Below are 23,870 nucleotides of genomic sequence, written 5' to 3' on the forward strand. Positions count from 1 at the left end.
TACAATATATTATATTGCAAATGGAGTTCTAACTGTTGTGGGATTTGTCATATTGAATTTTCTGACTTTGGAATTTAAAATTTAGACTATAAGCCAGTTAATTGGACACAACTTACTATATTAGGAAACCAATATTGGTAAGTTGTCATAATCCTGTCTTTTAGAGAGTAATAACTAATGTTTCGCTTATTTCACCTGTAAGTGTGGGGCCAGAGTCTTAACTGTATTTTTCATTATGTAAATTATGAGTATTTTCCAATAAGACCTATTTATCTAATTGCCCAAGATATTGGGAGAAGGAATTTTGGATATGGGATAGGATGCTGTTTCAGATCATATTATCCATTATGGTCATTGCTACTCATTTGTCATTTTCATTCATTACATCTTTATTTTCTAACTCGACAAAACCTGTCTCAATAAAGTTGAGAACTCATTAGACTTTCCAGTTGCATAGGATATCATAATGATGACAATAATAGTTCATCAAGGTGTGAAATTTATTTTCTTTGTCCATTGAAAGATGAATCTGAAATGCAAAATCTTTGTTCTAGTTTTTTCATAGGACTCAATGCTGTTTTAAAAAAAATTCTTTTAAAATATCTTATTGATGTCTTTTTCCTTTTAAAAAAACCACAGCCACTTTATAATGACTTTACCTCACCCACTCCATAGTCAAGTGAAACAAATCAATATATTCCGTGGGTTTGAAAATAGACCTTGTCCCTAGAGCCCACCATGTCTCCTCTCAGAGAGAAAAACAATGCTCCTTGAAGTTCATAAGGAAAGTGCAAACTTTCTTCAAGTATATAATGAGGATTTCTTTGAGGGACCAGAGAGTAGTTCCAGAATACTCATAGTCCCTGCATTTCAACCTTGAAGTACCTTACCCCAAACTGATATTTTCCTTCTAGCTTCTTGCTCATCTCTCTTCCATTTTTGAGCTGAATTCCACTCAGTTCTTTTAGCTAAGAATGGCATGGTTTTGGTCTAATAGGTTCCATGAAACATGAAGGGTGCTGATTTTTACTATGCATTTTTCCTTCAGGGATTGCAAAGAACCAAGGCCACATGGAAGCCAAGCATTCTCTTTCTTCTGGAGCAAGTGCCCAGGTTAGACAGAACATTCTGCTCCCTTGAGGCATGTTTGCTATGTTGTTTAATTTCTTTCAGTAAAGCTTAGTGTTCTTATTGCTTTCAAATAAATTAACAGCAATGGATCTATACATTTTTCCATTAATATAATACAATTCTGTCATAACATAGCTTCATGGTACATCTAGGTGGCTCAGTGGATTGAGAGCCAGATTTAGAGACAGTTTTTCAAATCTAGCCTCAGACACTCCCTACCTGTGTGACCCTGGGCTAGTCACTTAATCTCTATTGCCTAGCCCTTACCACTATTCCGTCTTAGAACCAATACATAGTATTTCATTCATTCTAAGATGGAAGTAAGAATTTAAAAACAAACAAATAAGTAACACACCTTTATTATTACCATTTGACCTTGTTATAGGACAAGTCATATCTCTGAAAACATAGCAAGTATGTTGAAACTTGACCAGCTATTGCTCTTGAATTTTAGTTCATCTTAGCCACCATTAGCCATGTGTGAAAAAGCATATAACTACATAGTTTCTTGTCTTTTTGATGAGCTGTCATCAGGAACTAATTTGATACTAAATTCTATATTCTTTCATTGACTATCATTATTTTCCTCTCATTTCTTATAGCAATTTTTAGCTTAGTTTTTTAACAAGAACCCATAAAACTTCTATCCACATCATTTCTGCATTACTCATATGCCTAAATGGTTCTGTTATGTCAGTAATGTGTGTATTCCTTCTAATAATGCGTATTGCAATCTGTCCTCCATTCATACATGCATTCCTATTCAACACATAAGTGACTGTTACGGCAAATCAAGTCAGCAAACATTTATTAAGAACCTTTCATAATATTTATGCTCGGCACCGTGCTAGGTTTCAGGGATGCTGCCAAAATTGAAATAGTCCTCGCCCATAAGGAGCTTAACTTCTCTCACGAGCAAAGGGAATCAATAGGAGCAAAGAGAAGTAAATGGGAAATATGAAATATTGAGGTTTGCCTTTTCTTGGTCCAGGTCTGTGATTTCATTGGCATCTGCACTTGATCTGTAACTGGAGCAATTCATGGACTTGCCCAGGGTCCCTGTGAGGTGTCAGAGGTGGCATCTGAGCTGGTCTTCTTGGGTACTTTAAATGTTAAAAATTGTAAAGGCCAAAGCTTAAAGGTTTTGGCCAAACTGGTAAAAATAATTTTTAGTGTTTTGACTTAAAATCTAAAATAAGTGGTCGCCATGGGAAATTCCCAAATATGAAAATACCCAAGTCATCTGGGATTCTGAGCCTAAGGGAGAGCAAGTCAGTCTTTATCACTCACCAGAAGATCATCTCCAAGCAAGCTCCAGTCCTCCACTTCAACTCCAAACTCCCACTACCGAACTCTAACTCAATTCCGAACTGACTTCCAATGCAAACTGCATTACCTGAACTGACTTCTCCTTTTAAAGAAATTTTCTCTTATGTCACCTCCCCTAAATTTTCATATCTACCAATCACAGTAGATGCTTTTTCCCAGGACTGCCCATTCTTAGTTCTCATCTTCTTTGGTTCTCACCTTCTCTGGTTAGATTATATCTTCTGAGTACTTCACACCTCTTTTGTTAAGCTTGCCTTTTGTAAGTTGCTTGACCTTTTAGGTACTAATTTAACCTTTATAGGTACTTAGCACCCTTTTGTATTAGATCTAAAAATAAACCACCTAGCTTAAGGTTCTAGCTTTACTATAAGATATGAGTTGGGGACTTTTCATTGTTCAATCAGGAGTTTGCAACTTTATCTTCCCCTAAGGCACTGTCTGAGTAGGGTGGAGTAATTTTAAAAGTTCTCAATACATTCCTGATCAAGTACCTCCATTGTTAAAAATGTAGAATAGCTTAATCAGATCTTCTAAAGTACAGTCTGAGCAGTTTTTAAGATATACAGTACCAGACTCACTTGTTCTCCATATCTTACGCATTCCACTGTATAGATACAAATACAAAATACATGTACAGAATAAGTACAGAGTACTTCTGGTGGTTTAGAAACACAGAGAGAGAGAGTTTGGAGTAGAACCAGAGGATAAATGGTGCAGCCTGTGCAGCCTGTCCAGGACTGTGATGGTGAACCTTTTTTTGGGGGGGTGGAGGTGGGCGTGATGTCCTCAGGTGAGTGGAGAGGGGGAGGGAAGCAGCCTTGCTCTGCGACCCTCTGGCTTACTCATAAGGAATTCTGGTGAACTCTGTGCTGGGGTGATGGTGTGCGTGCCTACACCCTGAGCGCCTCCTCTGGCACGTGTGGATGGAGTAACCTAGACAGAGAACAGGAAGGAGGTGAGTGTGGCTTCCTGGACTGTAGCATTTATGTAAGTGAGTAACATATTATAAACTTGGAAAAGAAAGTCAGAGTCAAATTGTGAAGGGATTAAATGCCAAACAATGGAATTTACATTTCATCCTAGAGACATTTGGGAGCCAGTTTTGGAGTTTCTTGAACAAGATGTGGTCAGAGCTGTGTTCTATTACTATCACATTTATAGTCATGTGGAGGAGAGGAGAAAAATGAGGTAAAGAGATCCATTAAGGCTGGCCTCAGTATCAGCATGGCATGTGTTCAAGTCCCATTTCAGCTTCGTGACTAGATATCACTTATATTTTAGTGCCGTAGACAAAGTTGAAGAACACTTATTCTCTGAATTGGTATACTCTTCACCAGAAGCCTCTTTACTGGATTTACAATGGTTCAGATAATTTAAATCTGAGGATAAGAAATAAAAATTATTTTTCTCTGATTTTTAAAAATAAAAGATTTATCTTGATTAATTGGTCAATAAATATTTACTATGTGCCAGATCCTGTGCTAAATAAAGACCTGGGAACACCCAAGGAGGTAAAAGGCAGGCCCTGCCCTTGGGGAATTCACAGCATAATGAATTGTGACTTGCTTAGGCTGTCATTAAAATGACTGTCATTTGCATTTACTGGGCAGGTGCCCAGATGTATCAGAAGGGTTAAGCTGAAGCCCTTCTGCTTTGGGACCATATAGCAATTGGCCTGTGGTGATCTACATGTTGAAAATTGAGAGCTCCCTTTGCCCACTGCTGTAGTAAACTGTTCTGGTGTAGGTGTTCTGTGCTCAAGGGACTGCCCTGGATGCTATTCACTGGTCCTGGGTGCCTGGGTGCCTAGACTTATTCTCTTTTAAGTCCCACTGCCCATCCTCGGTTGTTTTGGACAAATTGGTGTGTTTAGGCTGTAATCCCTTGTCTTCAGAAAGGGCTGCACTCCATGCCAGAATTCTGCAGTAATTTGTGACCAAGTAAATGTCATTACATGTTGGTTCCTGACTGTTGACAGTAGTAAGAATGGGTTTTCCTCTGTGAACCGAGCAGTTGAAATTCCTTGAGAAATGACTATGCCTAGAAGATCACTTATTCCTTGCCTTGCAGAAACTCATTCCAAAGAATTCCACACTGAAATGATCTCTGAATACAGTGGCAGGAAGCAAGCTTAGACTATTTGGAGGGTCAACATCCCCATCTTGTCCCTGTCAGTGCAGTCAGCCAGGGCACTTGATTGCCTCTGCTGTGCCTCATGACTAAATTTGAGCAACCAGCTGATGTCCAATGAACATTAACATGCTATGAGACTCAAGAACTCCTCCTTTGATGTACAAATGTCCCTTAGCTCACATGCCAACTCTCCATTATATAAGCATCCCTTTAGTTTGAGAGTAGAATGGCTAATAGAGATATCAGGGTAGATAACTACAGAGCTTGACAAGAAACATTTTGCAGATTCAAGTCAAGAAAACTGAAAGTGTGGAAAAATCTAGCACGCTCCCCAAAGGTCCCTAGTTCCAAAACCTAAATTGAGAACTTGACTAATCAAGATGGTCAATTGCCTATGGAAAGGTCTTAAAGGATTCTTTGGCCATTGCTCTTCCTGGTTCATATACATGATGGATGGAGACTTCTTTTGCCACTTTCTCTTTACATTTCCCTTACCTCTTCTTCCAGTTTGAGTAAATGCAGGGAGAAGAGCTCAAACGCAAGTTGGAGTAGATGCCATGCCAGGTGAGAAACCTGAAGGTGGGTCTTTGATGCTGCCAACACTAAATGGCATTGTCCTGGACTCAGCCCTGGGTCCTTTTTAAGTTAATTGTTATATACAAATGCAAATGAGTAGGAAGAGTAGAGCACATTTCTATAGTTTGGAAAAGATGATCGAGAAATACCAGGGACCTTGAGAAACTGAATAGTTTCTTGGAATTCGGAACTTGGCTGCCCCTGCCACATCAACTACCACTCAAACAAAGTTTTAGGTAGATTGAGATGATTAGTGGGATGGGATTGAGGCTGGTGGTAAACTTGAAGAAAATTAAAATCTCAAGAATTTGAGGGGTGGTTATTCCAGGTGGTCCAGGTAAGAGTTTTCCAGGAGTCAAATTGTACATCCAAAGACTTGTGTGAAAAGTAATTGATAATATTTTATGATAATGGTTCCTGTATTCCCTTCTGTTGCACACACATTTATGAACTCAAAGCCCTCATTGTCTATTATTAGCCCATCCCAGCAAAATCAAAAGCCCCAGGGATATGCTTTGAAACCCAGTTCTATCACCTTGAAGGCTTGGCCATTCTAAAATCATGTGGTCTGGCCATTGGGATCTAAAGTACTTATAGGTACAAGTCTGATAGGTGCTGTTCTCTTCCCAGTTTGACTTTCTGATCTGCTACATTCCATGGGCATAGGGGTTCTTAACTTGACATCTGACTTTACTTTCAAAAATATTTTGAGAGTTGTACTTCAATACAAGTACATGTCAGTATAATCCTATGTATTTTATTTTTTATACTTAAAAAGCCTTGTCCTGAGAAGGAGGGCCTGTTGGTTTCATTAAACCAGGGGTCCCCAAACTTTTTACACAGGGGGCCAGTTCACTGTCCCTCAGACCATTGGAGAGCCGGACTATTAAAAAAACTATGAACAAATCTGTATACGCTGTCTGGGATAATGGAGGCTGCAGCGCTGGCTGTGATGGGCCTGTCACACCTTGCACAGGACCATCACCGCCTCCCCTCCCCCCAGATCACTGCTCACTATGCTGTGTGCAGCCACATAATCCTTTGCTCAGAACCAGGTGCCATGCAAAGGATTACATCACCGGAAGTAGCACTATACGTGAGCGCTGCCATATACAGTGCTCCTCTCCCTGACCACCAATTAGAGGTGCCCCTTCTGCTGGATAAAATGGCCTCAGGGGACTACATGTGGCCTAATCTAATGATTAGACTGACAAAGATATCCACCACACAAGCCTGGTTCCGAGTGCCCAGAGGGCAAATTCAAACTGTCTTTGAGGTCTGCATTATGTGAGAGGCCTGCATTATGCAAAAAGTGTCCTAGGGTGCTGGGAAGAGGAAGAAGGGAGCAGCTCCCAGTGCTGGCTCTGCACTACCCCCCTTTGATCAGTAAGGGCACTTTGTGATCACTCAGCCACAATTGTTGATTGGCCTAAATGTCCAGTGATTGTAGCAAAATGATCCCATTGTTCAAAGTTGTTCCCTTCCTCTCCCTCCCCCCATTCCTGTTCTAAGAAACCTCATATGGGAACCTGCAGGAAAATTGTTGGGGGACAAGCTAAGCCCCATGTACAGGTAAGGGTAGGCACCCCTCAGGCTAGTGTCATAGAGTCCTGCATTTCTGACCTCAGGGTTCATCAAGCTGAGCTCTTGTCCTTATTACAGAGGAGTAACATGAAGCCCAGAGAGGTTCCTGGCTGTCATAGCCAGAGTCTTGGGTTCTTCTCACTGCAGCTTGGTGACTCCAGGTGTTGTTTCTGTACCCTAATGGCCTGCTGGGGACCTGGGATCCAAGCTGGTGTATCACCTAGTCTCTGGCCATGGAGAACCTTCCTCTTGAGGAGGACCCTGTGTAAATGCTTAGGGCTCCTCGAACCACAACCCAAATCTTGATAACTTTGGTCAGCAATGATGATGGACTTTCTCAGCAAATTTTCTTCGTCACAGAGTATGCTGTTGCTCTTCGGAGTTCCTAAAGATGGTATTTCTTATATGCGCCTTTCTTTCCACTTAGTTACCCCTTTGCTCAAGAAGCTTGAATGGCTTGAAATTGTCATTTAATGTCTTCACGATCTGACTCTGAACTTATTCCTCTTTCCAGATTGATTTCCTGTCATTCCCCACCTCTGTTTTAGCCAGTGGCCATTCACTTCAATGCCTTTGAACAGACTGCCTTCCCCTTCCTGGCATGCTTTTCCCATCCCTTGCCTGTCCTTTAGCTCCTTTTCAGGGTCTCCCAAGTGCCCTTTCCTATATGAGGTCTTTCTTGATCCTCCAGTTGGTAGCTTTTCACTCTTCCAATAATTGTTTTGCATATAAATATTTCCTTTTTTCATTATGTGTTGTTTCTCCTTGGTTGAATGTAAGCTTCTTGAAGGCAAGGACTGTTCCATCTTTGTATGCCTAGCAGCTAGCATGGTGCCCGGGACAGAAGGATTCGCACTGAGTTGAATTGGTCATTCCATCTTGCTTTGACTCTGACTTATCTGTCTTTGCCTCTTCATAAAGGACCCTGCAAATGGGGAGATGTTGAATACTATGGCTCATCTCATTTCCCTCAGCAGCATACTTTCTGGGGATGACCACCTAGAGGATGAGGTTGAGGGATGCCTTGCTCGAGGCAGCTCAGTGTTTGGGGGGCTCTGATGGCCAGGGTGGGAGAGAAGGGGTAGGAGGCCACCCACCACATGGATATTCCACAGAGTGCTGTGCCGACCTCATCGTGTGCCTGGGAAATCTGGACAGGACACCAGAGCCCCATCGGGAAAGGGAATGGCTTCTCTTTGGAAGATTCTATAGGTCTCCTGGCAAGCTAAGGGACCCGACAATGGGGTCCGGTCTAGCACTCCCCTGCCAGGCCTTCAGACTCTCCTGCAAAGAGTGGAACTCTGATGGGCTTGCTGTGGGATTGTAATGCCAGATGTGTGTTTGCCTCAGAGTCTGTTTTATGGAGATCTCGCACCAAGCAAGCAGGACAAGGATACTTTAAAGGCCTCTCTGGAGATCTTGGGTACTGATTGGGCTCGGTGGGAGATGCTGGCACAGGACTGTCTGCTGTTGCCTGCCTGCATCAAATAAGGCGCTGTGTTCTGTGAGCAAAGCAGAATCCCTTTTGCTCAGAAGAAATAGATGTCCACATTTAGAGACATCTCTAGGCCAAGTGTACCTTTGGGCTCTGCCGGAGCTGGCCGGGATGGAGCCTTCGCCAGTCTGACCCCGATGTGGAGATCTCATTTTTGGTCCTCTTTGAGCATGAAGGAAAACCGCCAAAGGACCTGCCATTTTTGTATTCACTTTGGGTCGTATTCTGTGACTTTAAGAGAGTTGAATCAACAGTCCTGGGCCTCCTGTTAGCCACCTTAGTATATTTTTACTGTCTCTCCTGCCAGGAATTATGTCTTTCCTAAATTTCCCACCTTTTGGCTTTCTTGGCTTCCTTGAAGTCTGCTAAAATCTTACCTTCTGCAAGAAGCCTTTTCCCATTCCCCTTAGTGCTAACATTCTCTGTAGAAGCCACTTGATGGTGCCATTTGGATAGAGCTCATACAGTTTGATGTCATGCAGGTACTGGCCTGGGCAAGCCACTTACTGTCTGCCTGCTTCAGTTCCTCAATTGCAAAACGAGGACAATAATAGTGCCCACCTCTCAGGGTTATTGTGGGAATCAAACGAGATGATATTTTTAAAGCACTTATATAGCGTCTTATGTGTATTGCCTCCCTCATTAGATCGTGGCCTCCTTGAGGGCAGGACCTATGTTTGCCTTTCTTTGAATCCTCAGGGCTTAGAAGGCACAATGTGTGGCACATAGCAGGTGCTTAATCAGTGCTTCCTGCCTTGACTTGACTCAGAAGGCTCCCCATGGATGCTGATCCTGGCAACCTGATGACATTCGATCAGAGTGTCCTCTTGTGTTGGCTCTGTTGAGTCAGAAGAAAACAAAAGCTCTGAGCTTTCAAATAGAAAGCTGGAACTTTGGATGACTTTCCTGGAATCGTCTTCAGGCCTGCTTTTTTTTTTTTTCCTGAGCTCTGATTTTGGTTATGACCTTTCCTCCCCTTTGGTTTTACTCTAAAGCATCAGTTCACGGCATATAGGCTGTCTCTGGGACGGTGTTCTTCTGCTGTGTTTGTATTCACAGCCAGCCTGGTGAGTGGAGCGATGTCTAAAGCCTTTTCAACATTTAAACACAGCTAAATAGTTTGCTCCCCAATACCCAGCCTCGAATGATCTGCTGCAAAAACAAGGAGACCGATTTGTGTGATTCTGCCCAAAGGTCTTGATGCTCTCTTTGTGAGGCAGGCAGGTGGGCGTTTTGTTTGCGGGGAGCGTTCCTCCTGTGGGAGAAAGCCTTTTAAAGTCACTCCAGTGCTGCAGGAGCCATTGTAGAGTCATGGAAACAGTGTTATGGGGGCAAAGAAAAACCAGCTTCTGCGTAAGTATTCTTAATCATTTCTTCCTCCTTTCTTCTCAGGTAGCAGAGGATGGGTTTTTGGCTTCTTTGAAGATGTTAGATGTGGGGAAGTGGCCAATTTTTGCCCTTTGCTCTCCAGATGAATTGAAGTTAATTCGTCAGGCCTGTGTCTTTGGCAGTGCTGGAAATGAAGTTCTGTACTCTACCGAAAATGATGAGGTAATCTTCTGCGCAAACCCACCACTGTCCATATTTTCAGTCATGAGTCTTCATGTTGTAATTAATTGGCTGAGGTCATTTTTGGTGATCTCCAGACCCTGGAGAGGTAGGAATTGAGATAAAATGAGTCGGAGGTAGGTCTGGTATAGGGGAAGAGAACTGTCATTTGGTATGTAATAGTCATCTTTAGCTTCCTCTATGAGGTCTTGCTCATGCTTTAGGAAGGAAATCATAATAACATCCTAGACTTAGAAGTGACACGGGCTTTAGACACCATCTAGCCCATCCCCATTTTACAGATGAGGAAGCCAAGGTCACCCAGGCAGCAATTGATCACACTTGGATTGGCATCCCCCTCATCTGCCCCCCCCCCCCCCCCATGCCCCGATTCTAGCTGCTGTGTACACTTTGCTTCTACTTTATGCACCTTTCACCGTGAGACTCCTTGAAGCTGACGTTTGCTTTCCCACAGGTCTTTGTGCTCGGCACCAACTGTAGCGGCTGCTTGGGCACAGGAGATATTCTGCACTCCATCGAACCACGGCGGATTGATCACTTATGCGGCAAAAAAATAGTCTGCTTGAGCTATGGAAGCGGCCCTCACGTCGTCATTGCAACAGATGGTAATATGGGTGCAGACACCACCGCTGAGTGTTTGCTCTATCCCTTGTTCCCCCTGCGGGGAGTGAGTGCTGTGTCAATGGTCAGCCAATGTGTCCACCTTTAAACCCTTATCTTCTGTCTTAGAATCAGGACTGTGGATGGTAACAGGGCAGATGAGTAGTGAGGACAAGGACTTGCCCAGGGTCATACAACTGGGAAGTGTCTGAGGCCAGACTTGAACCCAGGGCCTCCCATCTACTGAGCCACCCAGCTCCTCCTGCCCCCAAATTCTAAATCTTTTGCCTGACTAGGAATGGAACAGTTGATATTTTGAACAGTTGCAGGCAGATGTTGGCTCTGCCTCTGCTGAGCTGTGGTGCTTCTGTGAGGACAGAGGGGCGTGAGTGGAATGCAGGTGAGGGTACACCAGGGCAGTCCATCTGAAAAGGTAATTTCTGCTTAGGTAGGAGGAGGCCTCTTAAAACACTTAGAGTTGTTCCTCCCAGTGGCATCCATTCACTGACTTCCTGGAGACACTAGAGCTGTTTACACAACTGGCCAGAATAGACTGCTAACCTCAGAATCTTAGAAAAACCTAGAAATAGCATTTGACAAAATCTGTTTTACTTCCCCAAATTTGAGAGATGAGTCAGATGAGGTAAGTCAGCCCTTTAAGAGGATTGTATCATCTCTGTCATAGGAATGAGGATATTTTTACTCAGATCATATGTTTTAGGGTTTTTACCAATTTTTATTTTCAAAATATGGCCCTTAAAAATGCAGTTAGGATAACAAATACTATAACCAGTAACATGGCATATTATTTTGCTTTTGAGACCAGTCATTTCTAGATATGTCTCCCAACCCACCTGTGATGAACCTTTCCTTATAACAAAGAAAAATAGTGAAGCAAAGCCAACAAAAAGATTGTCTGAGAGGATATTCAGTAGTCTACACCCTCCATCCCTCACCTCTCCTGAAAGGAGGAAAGCATTCCGTTCTCCCTTTTCTGGGGGCAGGATGGTCATTACAAGGACTTAGAAGGGATACACAGAAGAGTAATGAAGAGGACTAAACATGAGAAAATTAGTTGGGAGAGAGATGGAGGAGTATCAGATGTGAGCCTCTGGAGGGCAGGGATGGCTTCATTTTTGTCTTAGTATCCCCAGCACTTAGCATGTTGCCTTGGGTGTTTCAAATGCCTGATAACTGTTTGCAGGATTGAATTGAGTGTAGGAGTTATTTAAGCTAGAGGAATTGGGGCTGGTGGGAGAGCAACAGATATTAAATGTTGGATACAGTTCTACATGAATTGTTGGGTTTTCTGTTTCTGTTAAGTATAAATCAAGAAATACCAGACTTAATTTGTCACAGGGCCAGGGATTGAAAGTACTCCTATGTCAAGTTTCATGAACATAAGGATCATATGAGGCTCTAAAGTTTCATTTTCTAAATATTATTAATAAGGTTCACAGTCATCTCAGAGAGCCGAAAAGGATTCCATCATTTTATGACTGAAGTAATGAAGGCTCAGAGAATGGGTGTTACAAGGTGTAGAACTCACCAGGGCCAGGGCCACTATCTCCATGTGTTGAAGAGGCATGAAGGAAGAGAACATTTTCATGCATGCAAGATAGAAAGCTGGGGACCTGATCTGTCAATCAAGGTGAAGATTCCAAATGGAATGTTCCCAGGAAAGGCAGTTGGAGCCTGACCAGAGGAGATGAACTAAGAGACTTCTTCTCTGGGGTTTTCTGACCAAGGGAGAGACTGGCTTTTTCTGATCTAGGCAGAGAGAGACTTTGGTGGTTCTGACAGAGTGGTGGAGAAGAAGGTGGCATTTCTAGCTTTGAACTATTTCTCTTGGTTTTGGAGAGAGTCTTCCTTGGCTTCTGGCTGAAGGGGGAAGAAGCTGAGAACTGATCCCTGTTTGCTTCTGTCCCAGGCTGAAGGACCCTTGGGGGGGGGGGGAAGGGCTTCTGGAATTAGGCTATGAAGAAATTAACTTTTGATGGTGGTTTTGTGTAATTGGAAGAAGAAAGAAGATTTAACAGTTGTCCTCCATCTCCCTGACAGACTTTTATATCACAGTTGTGACAGGACTGACATTCCCAAAATCCTCCTAATCTTCCTTATAGATTAGGGACAACCTCATCCCTCTCACCTTATCTTACCTGAGTTCTTCATCCTGTTGTTCCCAATAAACCCCCTTACTTGAGAAAAGAAGAGTAAAGAATATTTCTCTGAAATCTCATAGTTCCCCTGAGTTTCTTAAAAGGTGGCTGACTAAGACCAGGGGAGGGGAAAGGGAGGCAGAAGGGTGTGGGTGGAAACTGGGAGGTGAAGGGAGGAGAAGGGTAGGAAATATCTTGATCTATTAGCCATCAGTAGTGATCAATAGGCCACCCCAGAGTATCCCCCTCTAGTAGCATCTCTCTATCTGTCTATCTCTCAGAAGTATTTCTATCTCCATAACAAATAGGCACTCTCAGGTGTCCCCTAACATCTCTCTAGTCACTGCCAGAGTGTACCCATTTATTACAACCAGAAATAGTTTGACAGATTATTATTTCTATTACATATGATGGGTTAACCTCTCCAGGATCTGAGAACGGAAGACAAAGTAGTGTCAGTGTAAAAATTGTTTTTCAGCATTAACAGAACTTCTTTTTAACTCCAGATTTACAGGAGGGATACCCCACCTCCTCTCCTGAGGAATCTTTTTAAGTGGCTATTGTGGTCTAGTAACCAATTTGAGTTTTTTAAAAGAAAATAAAATTACTTTTTATTGTATTCTTAAACAATTTAATTTTTACATGTTATGGCTAAAATCCAGTCTCTGAACAGTGTTAGAATTAGCCAGATAATCTTAATATTATCCATATAAATACTCTCTTAGGAAAACAAATCAACATTCTAAGTACTAAGACAACTCTCCATAGCTCTCTAAGAATATGAATAAAGCTTCTCTCTACCATTAAGCCCCTTTCTTTACATTCTTCTCAAGATGAATTCCTTTAAAGGGAGTGAAATACACACTGGAAGTAGTGCTGGCCTGAGAGTCAGAAGACGTAGGTTCTAGTTTCAGTTCCTATTTGACACTCAGCAGCTCACTTCATTTGTTTGCACTTTGGTTTCCTGATCATCAGATGTGTGTAGGCTAGATAAAGTGACCTCAAAGGCCCATTCCAGTTCCAGAACGCTATGAACAAAATAATCTCAGGAAAGCTGGCTATGCTTTCTATCAGATATTAGCTATTACTTCATCACATAATAGGTATGCAAAGAAATTGAACCTCAGTTTCCTCATATGTAAAATGGAAATTGCTGTGGGGTGGGCCAGCCTCCCATAGGGGATGGGATCTTGGAGGTGGGATGGTGTCGGTGGAATGATGGATAGGACACAGCTTTCGCATTCAACTCGCAGCACAGGTTTCACAGAAAAAACTGCTCTGCCTTGTCTGAGGCCTGGCTTTATTTTATACCCTCATGATCACACATCTACTTGGCACACAGATTCATTCTCAACATACATGTTTCCATAGTACTTAACAACAGATACGTAGTCTAAGGAGCTAGTCAACAAAATATTGTTGCTATAGATGAATGACTTAGACAGGGTGATCTAGAGGTTAGTTCTCCCTGACCTAAAGAGAATCATTGTTACTTTTGGTCAGCTTTCACAATCAATCTCAATTACTTAGGGGATGGATAACAAAACATTTTGTAGTTAGGTACATGGTTAGAGGGCATTTTAATAACAGACCAGATTTTGGGTTTTCCTCAATTTTCAAGTGACATTTTTCTTGTGTTTCACTCGGGTACTTGGAGATGTTGCTCTGGCTATTGTAACATAACAAACCAGCGAAGTGTGTCCTGTCAACCTGGGCTTGAAGATGATTGATGTTCTTGGCTTGCCTGGCTTGTAATGAGAGTGAATGTAACTCTGTGAAGAGGGAAAGGAGGGGCATAATGGGTAGTGATCTTTAGGTTTTAATTCTGCGAATGTAATCTTTTAGGGTAATAATCTGGGGGGATTAAGGTGGGATATAGGTGTGTTAACCCTTTGCTTTCATATTATTTCTCCTGTATTGGGGAGGGAACAATAATCATAACAATTCCATTAGAGAAAGATGTCACACAGAGGGGGTTTCCGTGGGTGCCTTATTTTTCCAGAAAGTCGCTTTGCAACTCTGGAACTCATGTGTGACCATGTCAGACAGTGTGAGCTTGATGGCTCTCCACAGGAAATAGTTACTCTCATCTTTTTCACAGTGTTGTTGTAAGAAAAGCGATTTATAAAGCATTAAATGAATATGATGATGATTATTGATGTTTCTGATAATACTTGCCTAATGTTGGCCTTAGTATTATTTGGAATTTAGCATAACATATTGCTGTGTCTTTACCTAGTAGGTAGAGGGCTGGCCTCTGGGTCAAGAAGATCTTGGTTCATATGTTGCCTCTGATGTATACAAGCTGTGAGTCCATGGGGGCCATTTAACTTCTCAGTGCCCTAGTCATCCTTCTAAGACTACATAACATAGATATGTTGAATTAAGAGTTTATCACTTGGATGAAATCATAGATCTGGACCCACCTCCTCTTCACAAAAAAAATAAATAAATAAAATCACTAGAAATTAGACCTCCAATTTTTTAAGGCTTCCTCTCAGCTTTCTGCTTTGAAGATTCATCTTTTTTCTTAGGCATGCAAACCAAAGTTTCGATTTTTCTAATATCTTTTGCAGTCTGGAATTACTGGGGAAATTGGGGAAATTGATATTCTAACTCAATTTCATTTGTTAAATCATTGTGGTATATAGTTGAAGATAATTTCCATTGAAACTTTATTTTTCTGTTTGTGTTTTTAATTTTCAGAAGGAGAAGTGTATACCTGGGGCCATAATACTTATGGCCAGTTGGGCAATGGAACAACTAATCATGGTTTAATACCCATTCATATCTCTACCAATATTGGAAACAGGAAAATCATTGAAGTGGCCTGTGGATCTCACCATTCCTTGGTACTGACATCTGATGGCGAGGTAAAAATGCTCCACTAAGTATATATCTTCTTATTTTTCCATAAGAAGAAGATTAACGAGATTCTTGTGATCCTTCTTTCTCCCAAAAACTGGTTATGTGGTTGTAGTAACAATTTAGGGATTTAAAAGTTGGCATTTAAGTCCCTTCAGCCTGTCTCCCCTGCTGATTCTTCCTTTGAGATTTGATCTTATCCTTCTCCTCATCTATTAATATTCCTTAGGCTTTAATTCTACTTTAACAATAAGGTAGATAACTGTACTAGAGGGGAATCAGGAACCAACCAAAGCTTGACAGGTCTCTAAGAGACACACCACTTCCTCTCCCAGGCAGAGCTGCCCCAGAAAAGATTAAGTTGGATCAATATTCAGAGCTGAAAGGTAAAGAGAAAATCCCCTGCAGTCCCTGATTTCTGTTTGCTTTCCTGGATTCATATTCTCTTGATTCCTTCAGTACATTTGAAGAATGAAATGGTTAGTTCTTCTGTAAGTTATAAAATCTATTTATTGGTTGGAGATTCAGGATTGATAGGTTAGGGAAGAGGGGAACAGGAAATCCCTATTCTATTTTCAACCTAAATCCCTTTCAGGGGTTAAGGGCTCAGGTCTGGGGACCCAAGTCCCAGAAGACTGTTGTGGAGTCAGGCTGGTGTAATTTCCTGATATAGAGATACAGATTTGAAGGAAAATCTTCTAGGTGGATAGTCTCTTGCCTTCCCTAAAGGGAAAAAGTCTGTCCACTATTTATAAGGAAAGATAGCTAATCTGGGTCTTTTCATATCAATGAGGGATTATAGCAGGCTAAGCTCAGTGAAGTTGCTCCTTCCCCTCCCAGTTCAGAAGGGACAAGAACTTTCTTCCCAACTGTCCATCTGCTTTTGTTAGTTGGAAGTTCCAGTCCCATCCCCTGTTGGCAGCCAAAGTTCCATTTCCTTCTTGCATGAGATTTCATTGTAAAATCCAGTTCTTACAGTGCCTTCTGTATCTCTCTTGTCCACATAACTACCTATAATATTTTGTGATTTATCTGATATTATTTCTATATTGTGACAGTGAAGTGCAAAAAAACACTAGGAACAAATGTCTTTTACTGACACATACAGACATACATAAATATAAGAGGATTTTTCAGTGGGAAAAAGTTTTTGGCCAAATATGTCATTTTCTGGTGTTTTACACAAAATTTTCTTAAATAGAAAATGCTGATCAGATGTTTATTAAATCAACATACCCATACATACATAGACATACACTTATATATATGAGAGACAGGCAGTATGGCATTTTGTGTGTGTGAGAATGAATTTAAAAAACACTCGCAATCAGATGTCCGGATCTAGGAATAGTCCACTTCATCAGCTTTCTTGTGACCTTTTGCTGGTCATTTATTCAATTCTTGCCTTGGTTTCCTCATCTATAAAAGATTTACCTCATGGAGTTGCGGTGATTGTAAAAGGACTCTAGAAGGGTGTCATTACTATTATTTAGCAAAGATTTCATTGTTCATTTGAGTTCTTGCTCTAGTGTGGTTAAGAGACTGCTTTCTTCTCCCATAGGTGTTTGCCTGGGGTTATAATAACTCAGGACAGGTTGGCTCTGGCTCCACAGCCAACCAACCCATTCCTCGAAAAGTTACTGGCTGCTTACAGAACAAGATGGTCACCACCATAGCGTGTGGCCAGATGTGCTCCATGGCTGTGGTGGAGAGTGGTGAGGTAAGTAAAGCAGGAGGTTTCTAATTTTGTGGAACATGTTGGTAGTTTGAGACTTGTTTTATTTAAAAAAGCATATTATCTGTGTTACATTAAGGTCTTCAGCAAACAGCATGGTTTGTATCATCTGGGGCTTTGGTGGTTGTTTCTTATAGAAGTTTACAGCCTGGGTTCAAATCCCCCAGCTTTGTACCATCTGGCCCCTTCCTCTCTTTCCAGTCTTGTCCCCCAGCCCCCCATGCTCTGTTCTCTCGTAATGTTGGCCTGCAGGCTCTTCTTCACACAGCACACTCCCATGGCTTGGCTCTGGGCATTTTCTCTGGCTGTATCCCATGCCTTGAATTCTCTCCCTCCCCATCTCTGCCTCCCAGCTTCCTTGGCTAACGTCCCGTGTTCTGCTAGAAGCCTTTTCTGGGCCCTTTCATGTTTGTTATCTCCGATTTCCTGAATGTCTGTTCCTACATCATTTGTCTGTTGTCTCCTCCACTACGTTGTTCGTTCTCGAGGGCATGGACTGCTTTTGCTTGTGCTTCTGTCCTAGCAGCACTGTGTCTGGAGTAGGCACTTACATGTGTGTTGACTTTTTTGGTCTCTTTCAAGGTTTACGTCTGGGGATACAATGGAAACGGGCAGCTCGGACTGGGCAGCAGCGGCAATCAGGCGACGCCCTGTAGAATAGCCGCTTTACAAGGCATTCGGGTGCACAAGGTATGGTCATTGGATCGTGTCTCAGCCCTCTAACAGCAAAGAAACAACATGTAGCAAGCGAGGTTCTAATAGCGGGGTCTCAGTGCCATTCTGGCCTCCTCCTTCCTCCCCAGCCTCCGCCCTGTCTGCTCTCCTTCCCAAAGAGATCTCATATCTCGTCCTCAGACTTCAGGATGGAGGCTGCCTTGCCGGTTCATCAGCTCCCAAGACCACTATCTGTGCTCAGCCTCCCCCGGGAATGAGCAAACCTTGTACAGGTCCTCCGTGAGCTGGAGCTCTGATCTTCCTCTCCTTCCTCATCCTCTCCACTCCGTCCCTCCCTTTGTCTTACTCCTTTTCATTCTCTTCTTTGTCCTGGCGCTGCCCTGGCGGTCCTTCAGAGCGCCGCGTTGTCCCGGGTCATCACCGTCCTCCGCCCTCGAATCCCTTTCTCTCGCCCTGTGGCCTTTATTGTCTGCCTCTCACATAGCGGACAGCAGCGCCCAGGACTAGTTTGTGCTGCCACACAGCTGTCCGGCGCCCTTAGGGGACTGTGTGACGCCCGCAGCGACCGTTCCTCTTCCCTGCCCCCTGCAGGCTCCTGGGCTCATCCCGGCGAGATCCTGCCTGGTTCAGTGAGAGCTCAGACTGTCTTCCCGCAGCATAGCAGCCACAAAACCTGTTGTTCTTGGGGCCTTCCTCTCAAACCAAAAGGGGCAGCGAAGAGCCCCCGTCACTCGTTCTGAGCACTCTCACCCCTGGAGCCATTTGTGTGAGCCCCTGCCGGGGCTGGGTCTCCTCTCCTGCCAGGCTTCAGTCCTGAGCTGTTTCTGCCGAGGACGTCCCCTCCCTCTGCTCCCCGGAGGGCTCCCAGCACGGGGCCTGCTTCATGAGTGCTCCTTCCCTCACCCGCCTGTCCGGGCAGCTGCTCGGGTCTGCCATTTGGCCTTCCTGGTTTCTGCATGCTCTTTCCACTCTCGTGGCTGCCGCCTCAGGGGAGGCCTTCATCATCTTTGAACAGGATCCGCAGGAGAGCCGCCTGATTGGCCTCCCATCTTCAAGCCGCCCAGCCTGGGCCACGTCCCTCCTCTGCTCAGACATGCTGGCGGCTTCATCTTTAGCCCAAATGCAAACGCCTCAGCCTGGTATTTAAAACTCTCCTGAAGGTGTTTTCCATCCACTTTTCTAGACTTGTTTTGCATTTTTCCTTTACACAGTATTCTAGTCAGATTGGAACATTAGCTGTCCCCGTAACGAAGCTCTTGATCTCTGCCTTTGAGAATCCCTTGCTTCCTTCAAGGACTAGCCCAGGTGCCACCTCCTCCGTGAAGTCCTTCCTTAATTTCTACTCTACACCCCCACGTTGGTAATATTTTCTACCCTGTCCAATGATCTTTTTCCATATTGGTGAATGAGGTCAGGTACCACCTTGGTTTTGTCTTTATATCTTTGGCAGCTGGCATAGTGACTTGTATATTTTTTTTTCAGTTTGGACTTGTGCTTTCTTCAGTGTGGTAGCTGCCTGGTGTGGAAACTCCCTCCACTGGTGCAGATGGACAACTCATTTGTAACATAGTCTTAGAGAGTCATTGGAATATTGAGAATTTAAGAGGTTTGTGCATGGTCCTATAACTAGCTATTATATTTGTCAGAAGCAGGAATTGAACCCAGCAGGTATGCCTGACTGTCATGCCGGTCTGCTGTTTAATGCGTGTTCCATTAATTCTAGCAGTTTCTTGCTTCATAATCTCTCTTGACTAGAGTCACCGCCATGTTAGCTAGGTATAAGATTGGGGCAGCCTTTTTTTAAAAATATTTTTGCCTTTATAAGCTACAGGGTTGCCAAAAGCATTGGAAAAACCCAGTTATGTTCTTCCCTTGTTGCTTAGAAGGAATAAGTGGGTTTCCAAATACCCCATAGCTATGTTTCCCCTAGAGGCAGCGTCGTCCCCAGGGCGAGCACTAACTCGTCTTCTTTGGATGGCTCTGAAAGGCTTTGACCAGTCAAGTCCTCTTTTCCAGTGCACAGCATGACCTCTCAGCCTTGGGCAGAGTAGACCCTGAGGAAGTATTGCGGAGCCGAGTCACATATTGGGAATCTTTCTAGACATAGATGAACCCCGAATTATCTTTTTATAAATGAGTAAGATGTGAACATTGGGAAAATACAAGTCGATTCTGTTTTGCTATTCGTTTCATTCTGTATCACTGCTGACGTTTTTGTCACTGCCTGACTCACGCTTCTCGAGTTACGTTGGGGAAATCGGCCTTCCTGGAAGTTCCTCCTGGCCTCTGCGTTGAGTGTGGAAGGTCACTTCTGCTAGTCGCTATTCTGTTCCGGCCTCCAGAAAGCCTGTCGTCCTTGAAGGATGCAGGCGAGCAACAAGGAGTCTGGCCGGGCCCCTCTCGCTCCCTGTCGGTGAGGACGCTCAAACAGGGGCCGGCCCCTCAGACCCAGTTCCCAGCCGCTCAGATTGTTCCTCCCACGGTGATGCTTTAGACTGTATAACAGTTTGTTGTTCTTCCCGGCGCCGATGCCTCAGGCTTTGTAACCCGTCCTACTGTTTCCCCATCCGGCATTCTGGGGTCGTCGTTGCTTCTGTGGGAGGCTGAAACCCTCTCTACTGGCGGCACAATCGTACTTCTCAGCAAACTGACCTTTGCCTCGGCTTACTTTTATTTCAGTGGTAGCCAAGGAGAATGAAATCGCTGGAGTTGGAACACTCTTTCCTTTGGATTTGGGATGGGCGGTGGAGGTGTGGGCCCTGCACAGCTCGAGAGCTGCTGGGGACTTTGCCACGAGGTCTCTTCCTTTTTGGTTCATTCCGAGGAGGCCCGCTTTGCTTCTGTGTTTGCGGCCCTGAGCCGACGTTTCTCTCTTTGCAGATCGTCTGCGGCTACGCACACACCTTAGTGCTGACGGACGAAGGCCAGCTGTACGCGTGGGGAGCCAACTCGTACGGCCAGCTGGGCACCGGCAATAAAAGCAACCAGTCTTACCCGACTCTGGTCAACGTGGAAAAGGACAGGTAATGCTTGCATTTTCTAGTGATGGCGCGGCGGCTCCCAGGGGAGGGGCAGATGGGCGGCCCGTGGGGGGAATCTCCCTCTTGTGATTATAGTCTTGCCTTTGAGGGGCAGGAGGGCGTGGGGACTCTGGATGCGTGATTCAGTCAGTGTAGGGAACTCCCTCCATCCACGGAGTCATTCGTAACTTAGACTAGAGTGCTGAGAGATGTGTTGCCCGCGGACATGGTGCACCCGTACAAAAGTGTGGAGGCAGGAGATGAGGTATGGGCGAGGGACAGTTTGATTGGATGGTGGAATGGCCTAGAGAGTGACCAACAAAGGAATTTATGTTTTACCCCTGAGCTAGGAGAGCATCTGTGGGATGGAGCTGGGTCCCGTGTAATGTTGGGGGATGGGTGGGGTCACATGACTAGACTTGCCCTGAAGACAGATTTGTGACAGACTGGAGGGGGAGGTGAGTGAGTGGGCAGTGGAGACCGAAACCCAGGAATCTGGGGGCCTGCAGAGACAGAGAACCCACAAGAGAAATGGAAATGCTCACTGGATACTCAGGCCTGGAGACAGGAGGCCTGGATTTGGATTCTGTCTTAGATGCCTCCTCGCTATGTGACCCTGGGCAAGTCACTTAACCGCCATTGCCTAGCCCTTCCCAATCTTCTGCCCTGGAATCAATATATATAGTGTTGAGTCTATGATGGAAAGTAAGGGTTTAAGAAACAAAGAAAATGGAAAATTCAGGAAAAGGAGCAGTTTTAGTTGAAAGATAATAAGCTTGTTTTGGGGTGTGTTGTGTGAGCATTTAGCAGTTTCCTATGACAGTTTCCTTTGGAGACCATTAAGACTGACAGGGAAAACAGACAATTTGTGTTAAGGAATCGTGACTGTCAATTCTGTTGGCGTGGGCAGTGGCAGCTTTGGGCCTGGGCAGAGGCAGGGCTGGCCTCAGAACCTCATTCTTTTAATTTGCTCTTTTTTTTTCAGTGAATATAAATCCACTTTCTTTTTTTTCCACCTCTTCCTACTCCATTGGAAAGGAAGAAAAAGAAAAAGAAAAACAAAATCTTTGTGACAATTGTACCCAGTAAAACGCATCCAGCAGCCTCTGCACCCGCCGGGCCACGGCGTTGGTTAGCATCCCTCAGTCTTTCAGAGCTGTTACCGCATTATTTTATTCTGTCCGTTGTTCTGGTTGTGCTCCCTCGGCTCCGCATCAGAGCATTTCTTCCCGGGTTTCTCCAAGTCTGCCTCGGGTATCTCGTTACACTGATGCGCCATAATTGACTCAAAATGTTCCCCAAGCAATAGGTGCCCCCCCCCCCTTTCTAGTTTTTTGCTCCCACAAAGAGCTCTTCTAAACTTTACCTCCCAGTTATCCTGTCTGATCTCCTGTTTCCATGGCCGTTTGCCTATTGTTCCTTACCCTGCTCCCCCTGAGGCAGGGAAGCCTCCCAGGCTGTGGTGACAAGCTGCATGGAATTAGAGTTACCAGAAAGAAGCTGGGCTGGCTGAAAGCACGGGGCCAAGGGACCGGAAGTGAGACGCGGGGAGGGCAGCCACGCTGCTTTGGGGCAGGCGCTGGGCTGAGCGCCAGGGATACAGAGCAGAAAACGTGGGCCCGACTCTATGCGGCCCGAGCAGGAAGCTGAGGAGTTGCCCTCCTGCTTGTTGGTGGATTATTATAGAGAGGAGACTGCCAGTAAATGAGCAGAGCTCTGCAGTCTCTGTAGGGATGCTCTGGGGAATGGTCAAGTCACCTGGGGCTTTTTATGCTGGCCTCAGGCGGCCTCACTCCTCTGCCCAAGACGGGAGGCTCAGGGATCTCCAGCATGCAGGTGCGTCTACCTGCAAGACTCTTCATTTCCCCCTAGAAATGAAGTGGTTATTTAAAAAAAATAATAATAAAGAGGCAGTTTTTAAATGAGAGTTTGTGGAACATCTTTTTCAATGGCTTATTTCTAATTTTGAAACATTTTCGATTAGTAAGCATTTCCTCCTCACCTTTTTGGGGGAAGGAAGAGACAAATAAAACCCTTATAACAAATGGCGCGGTCAAGCAAAACAGGTTCCCCCCTTGCCGCCTTTGCCTGTGTCCCCTGACCCCCGGAATCCCTGGCTTTCTTCAGAGGGCTGCTGGGCGCCCCTTCACACACAAGACCCCCCCCACCCCCACCCCCACCCACACACATCTACCCCAGGCGCGGCCCCTGTACTCTGTGTATACGGCTGCTGTGTAGGGTGTGTACAGGCTAGGCACGGGCCCTGCTGTAGTGGACATTTCATAGACGCTGAACAGGTGGAGTTTTAAGAAACACTTAGAAGTCCTTCCTTCTGTGTTGTGGGTTTTGGTTTAATTAGGAGGTAGATTTGGAAAGGTGTTGTGTCTGGGCATGTCCAGCGAAGGGCTCGCGAGGCTGTTGGGGTCAGGCTGAGGCTGGCGGAGGGGTCGGTGGGCCCGGATGAGATGGCCATCCGCAGCTAACCGGCCTCCTCGTGTCTCTTCACGATGCAGAGTGATTGAGGTCGCTGCCTGCCACTCTGCCCACACCTCTGCGGCCAAGACCCAGAGTGGCCACATCTACATGTGGGGCCAGTGCCGGGGCCAGTCCGTGACCATCCCACACCTCACGCACTTCTCCTGCACAGACGACGTGTTTGCCTGCTTCGCCACCCCAGCTGTGTCGTGGCGCCTCCTCTCTGTTGGTGAGTGCGGGGTGGCATCTGAGGGACTGCAGGGGGCATCGAGGGGGCCCTTTGAGTGAAGGACAGCCATGAAAGGAGGCAATAAATTTTTCTGAGAAAGATAATGGGAATGGGGGGGGGGGGGCTGGCTGAGCCATGCGTCTGTAAAGGAAAAAGCCTGCTTCCGGGACACATGAACTTGTTTTAAAAAAATATTTGGGTAACTGTTTCAGCGTCATTGATTTCTTTTGTAAGCCTGTATAGCTTATTTTATACATTTTAAAACATTATTCTTCGGAGTCCCAAGGCTTTACCA

General features: G+C 44.6%; 1 protein-coding gene across 16 annotated transcripts in view; it reads left to right on the top strand.

Annotated features, from left to right (window-relative positions):
• The window catches only part of RCBTB2 (RCC1 and BTB domain containing protein 2), a 65,152-nt gene that overhangs the window by 19,177 nt on the left and 22,105 nt on the right, over positions 1-23,870 (top strand). For 13 of the 16 annotated variants that reach the window (XM_056794845.1, XM_056794842.1, XM_056794854.1 and 10 more), the window contains 8 exons: positions 1,049-1,113; positions 9,641-9,799; positions 10,272-10,422; positions 15,283-15,449; positions 17,003-17,161; positions 17,759-17,866; positions 20,732-20,874; positions 23,385-23,575. In XM_056794845.1, coding sequence (XP_056650823.1) covers positions 1,072-1,113; positions 9,641-9,799; positions 10,272-10,422; positions 15,283-15,449; positions 17,003-17,161; positions 17,759-17,866; positions 20,732-20,874; positions 23,385-23,575 — 1,120 coding nt within the window. In that variant the 5' untranslated portion in view covers positions 1,049-1,071. The remainder of the gene's footprint in view (positions 1-1,048; positions 1,114-9,640; positions 9,800-10,271; positions 10,423-15,282; positions 15,450-17,002; positions 17,162-17,758; positions 17,867-20,731; positions 20,875-23,384; positions 23,576-23,870) is intronic. The other 3 variants (XM_056794848.1, XM_056794846.1, XM_056794847.1) reach the window with 1 other exon arrangement.

This window comes from Monodelphis domestica, chromosome 4 (genome assembly GCF_027887165.1).
Source record: "Monodelphis domestica isolate mMonDom1 chromosome 4, mMonDom1.pri, whole genome shotgun sequence".
NCBI lineage: Eukaryota > Metazoa > Chordata > Mammalia > Didelphimorphia > Didelphidae > Monodelphis > Monodelphis domestica.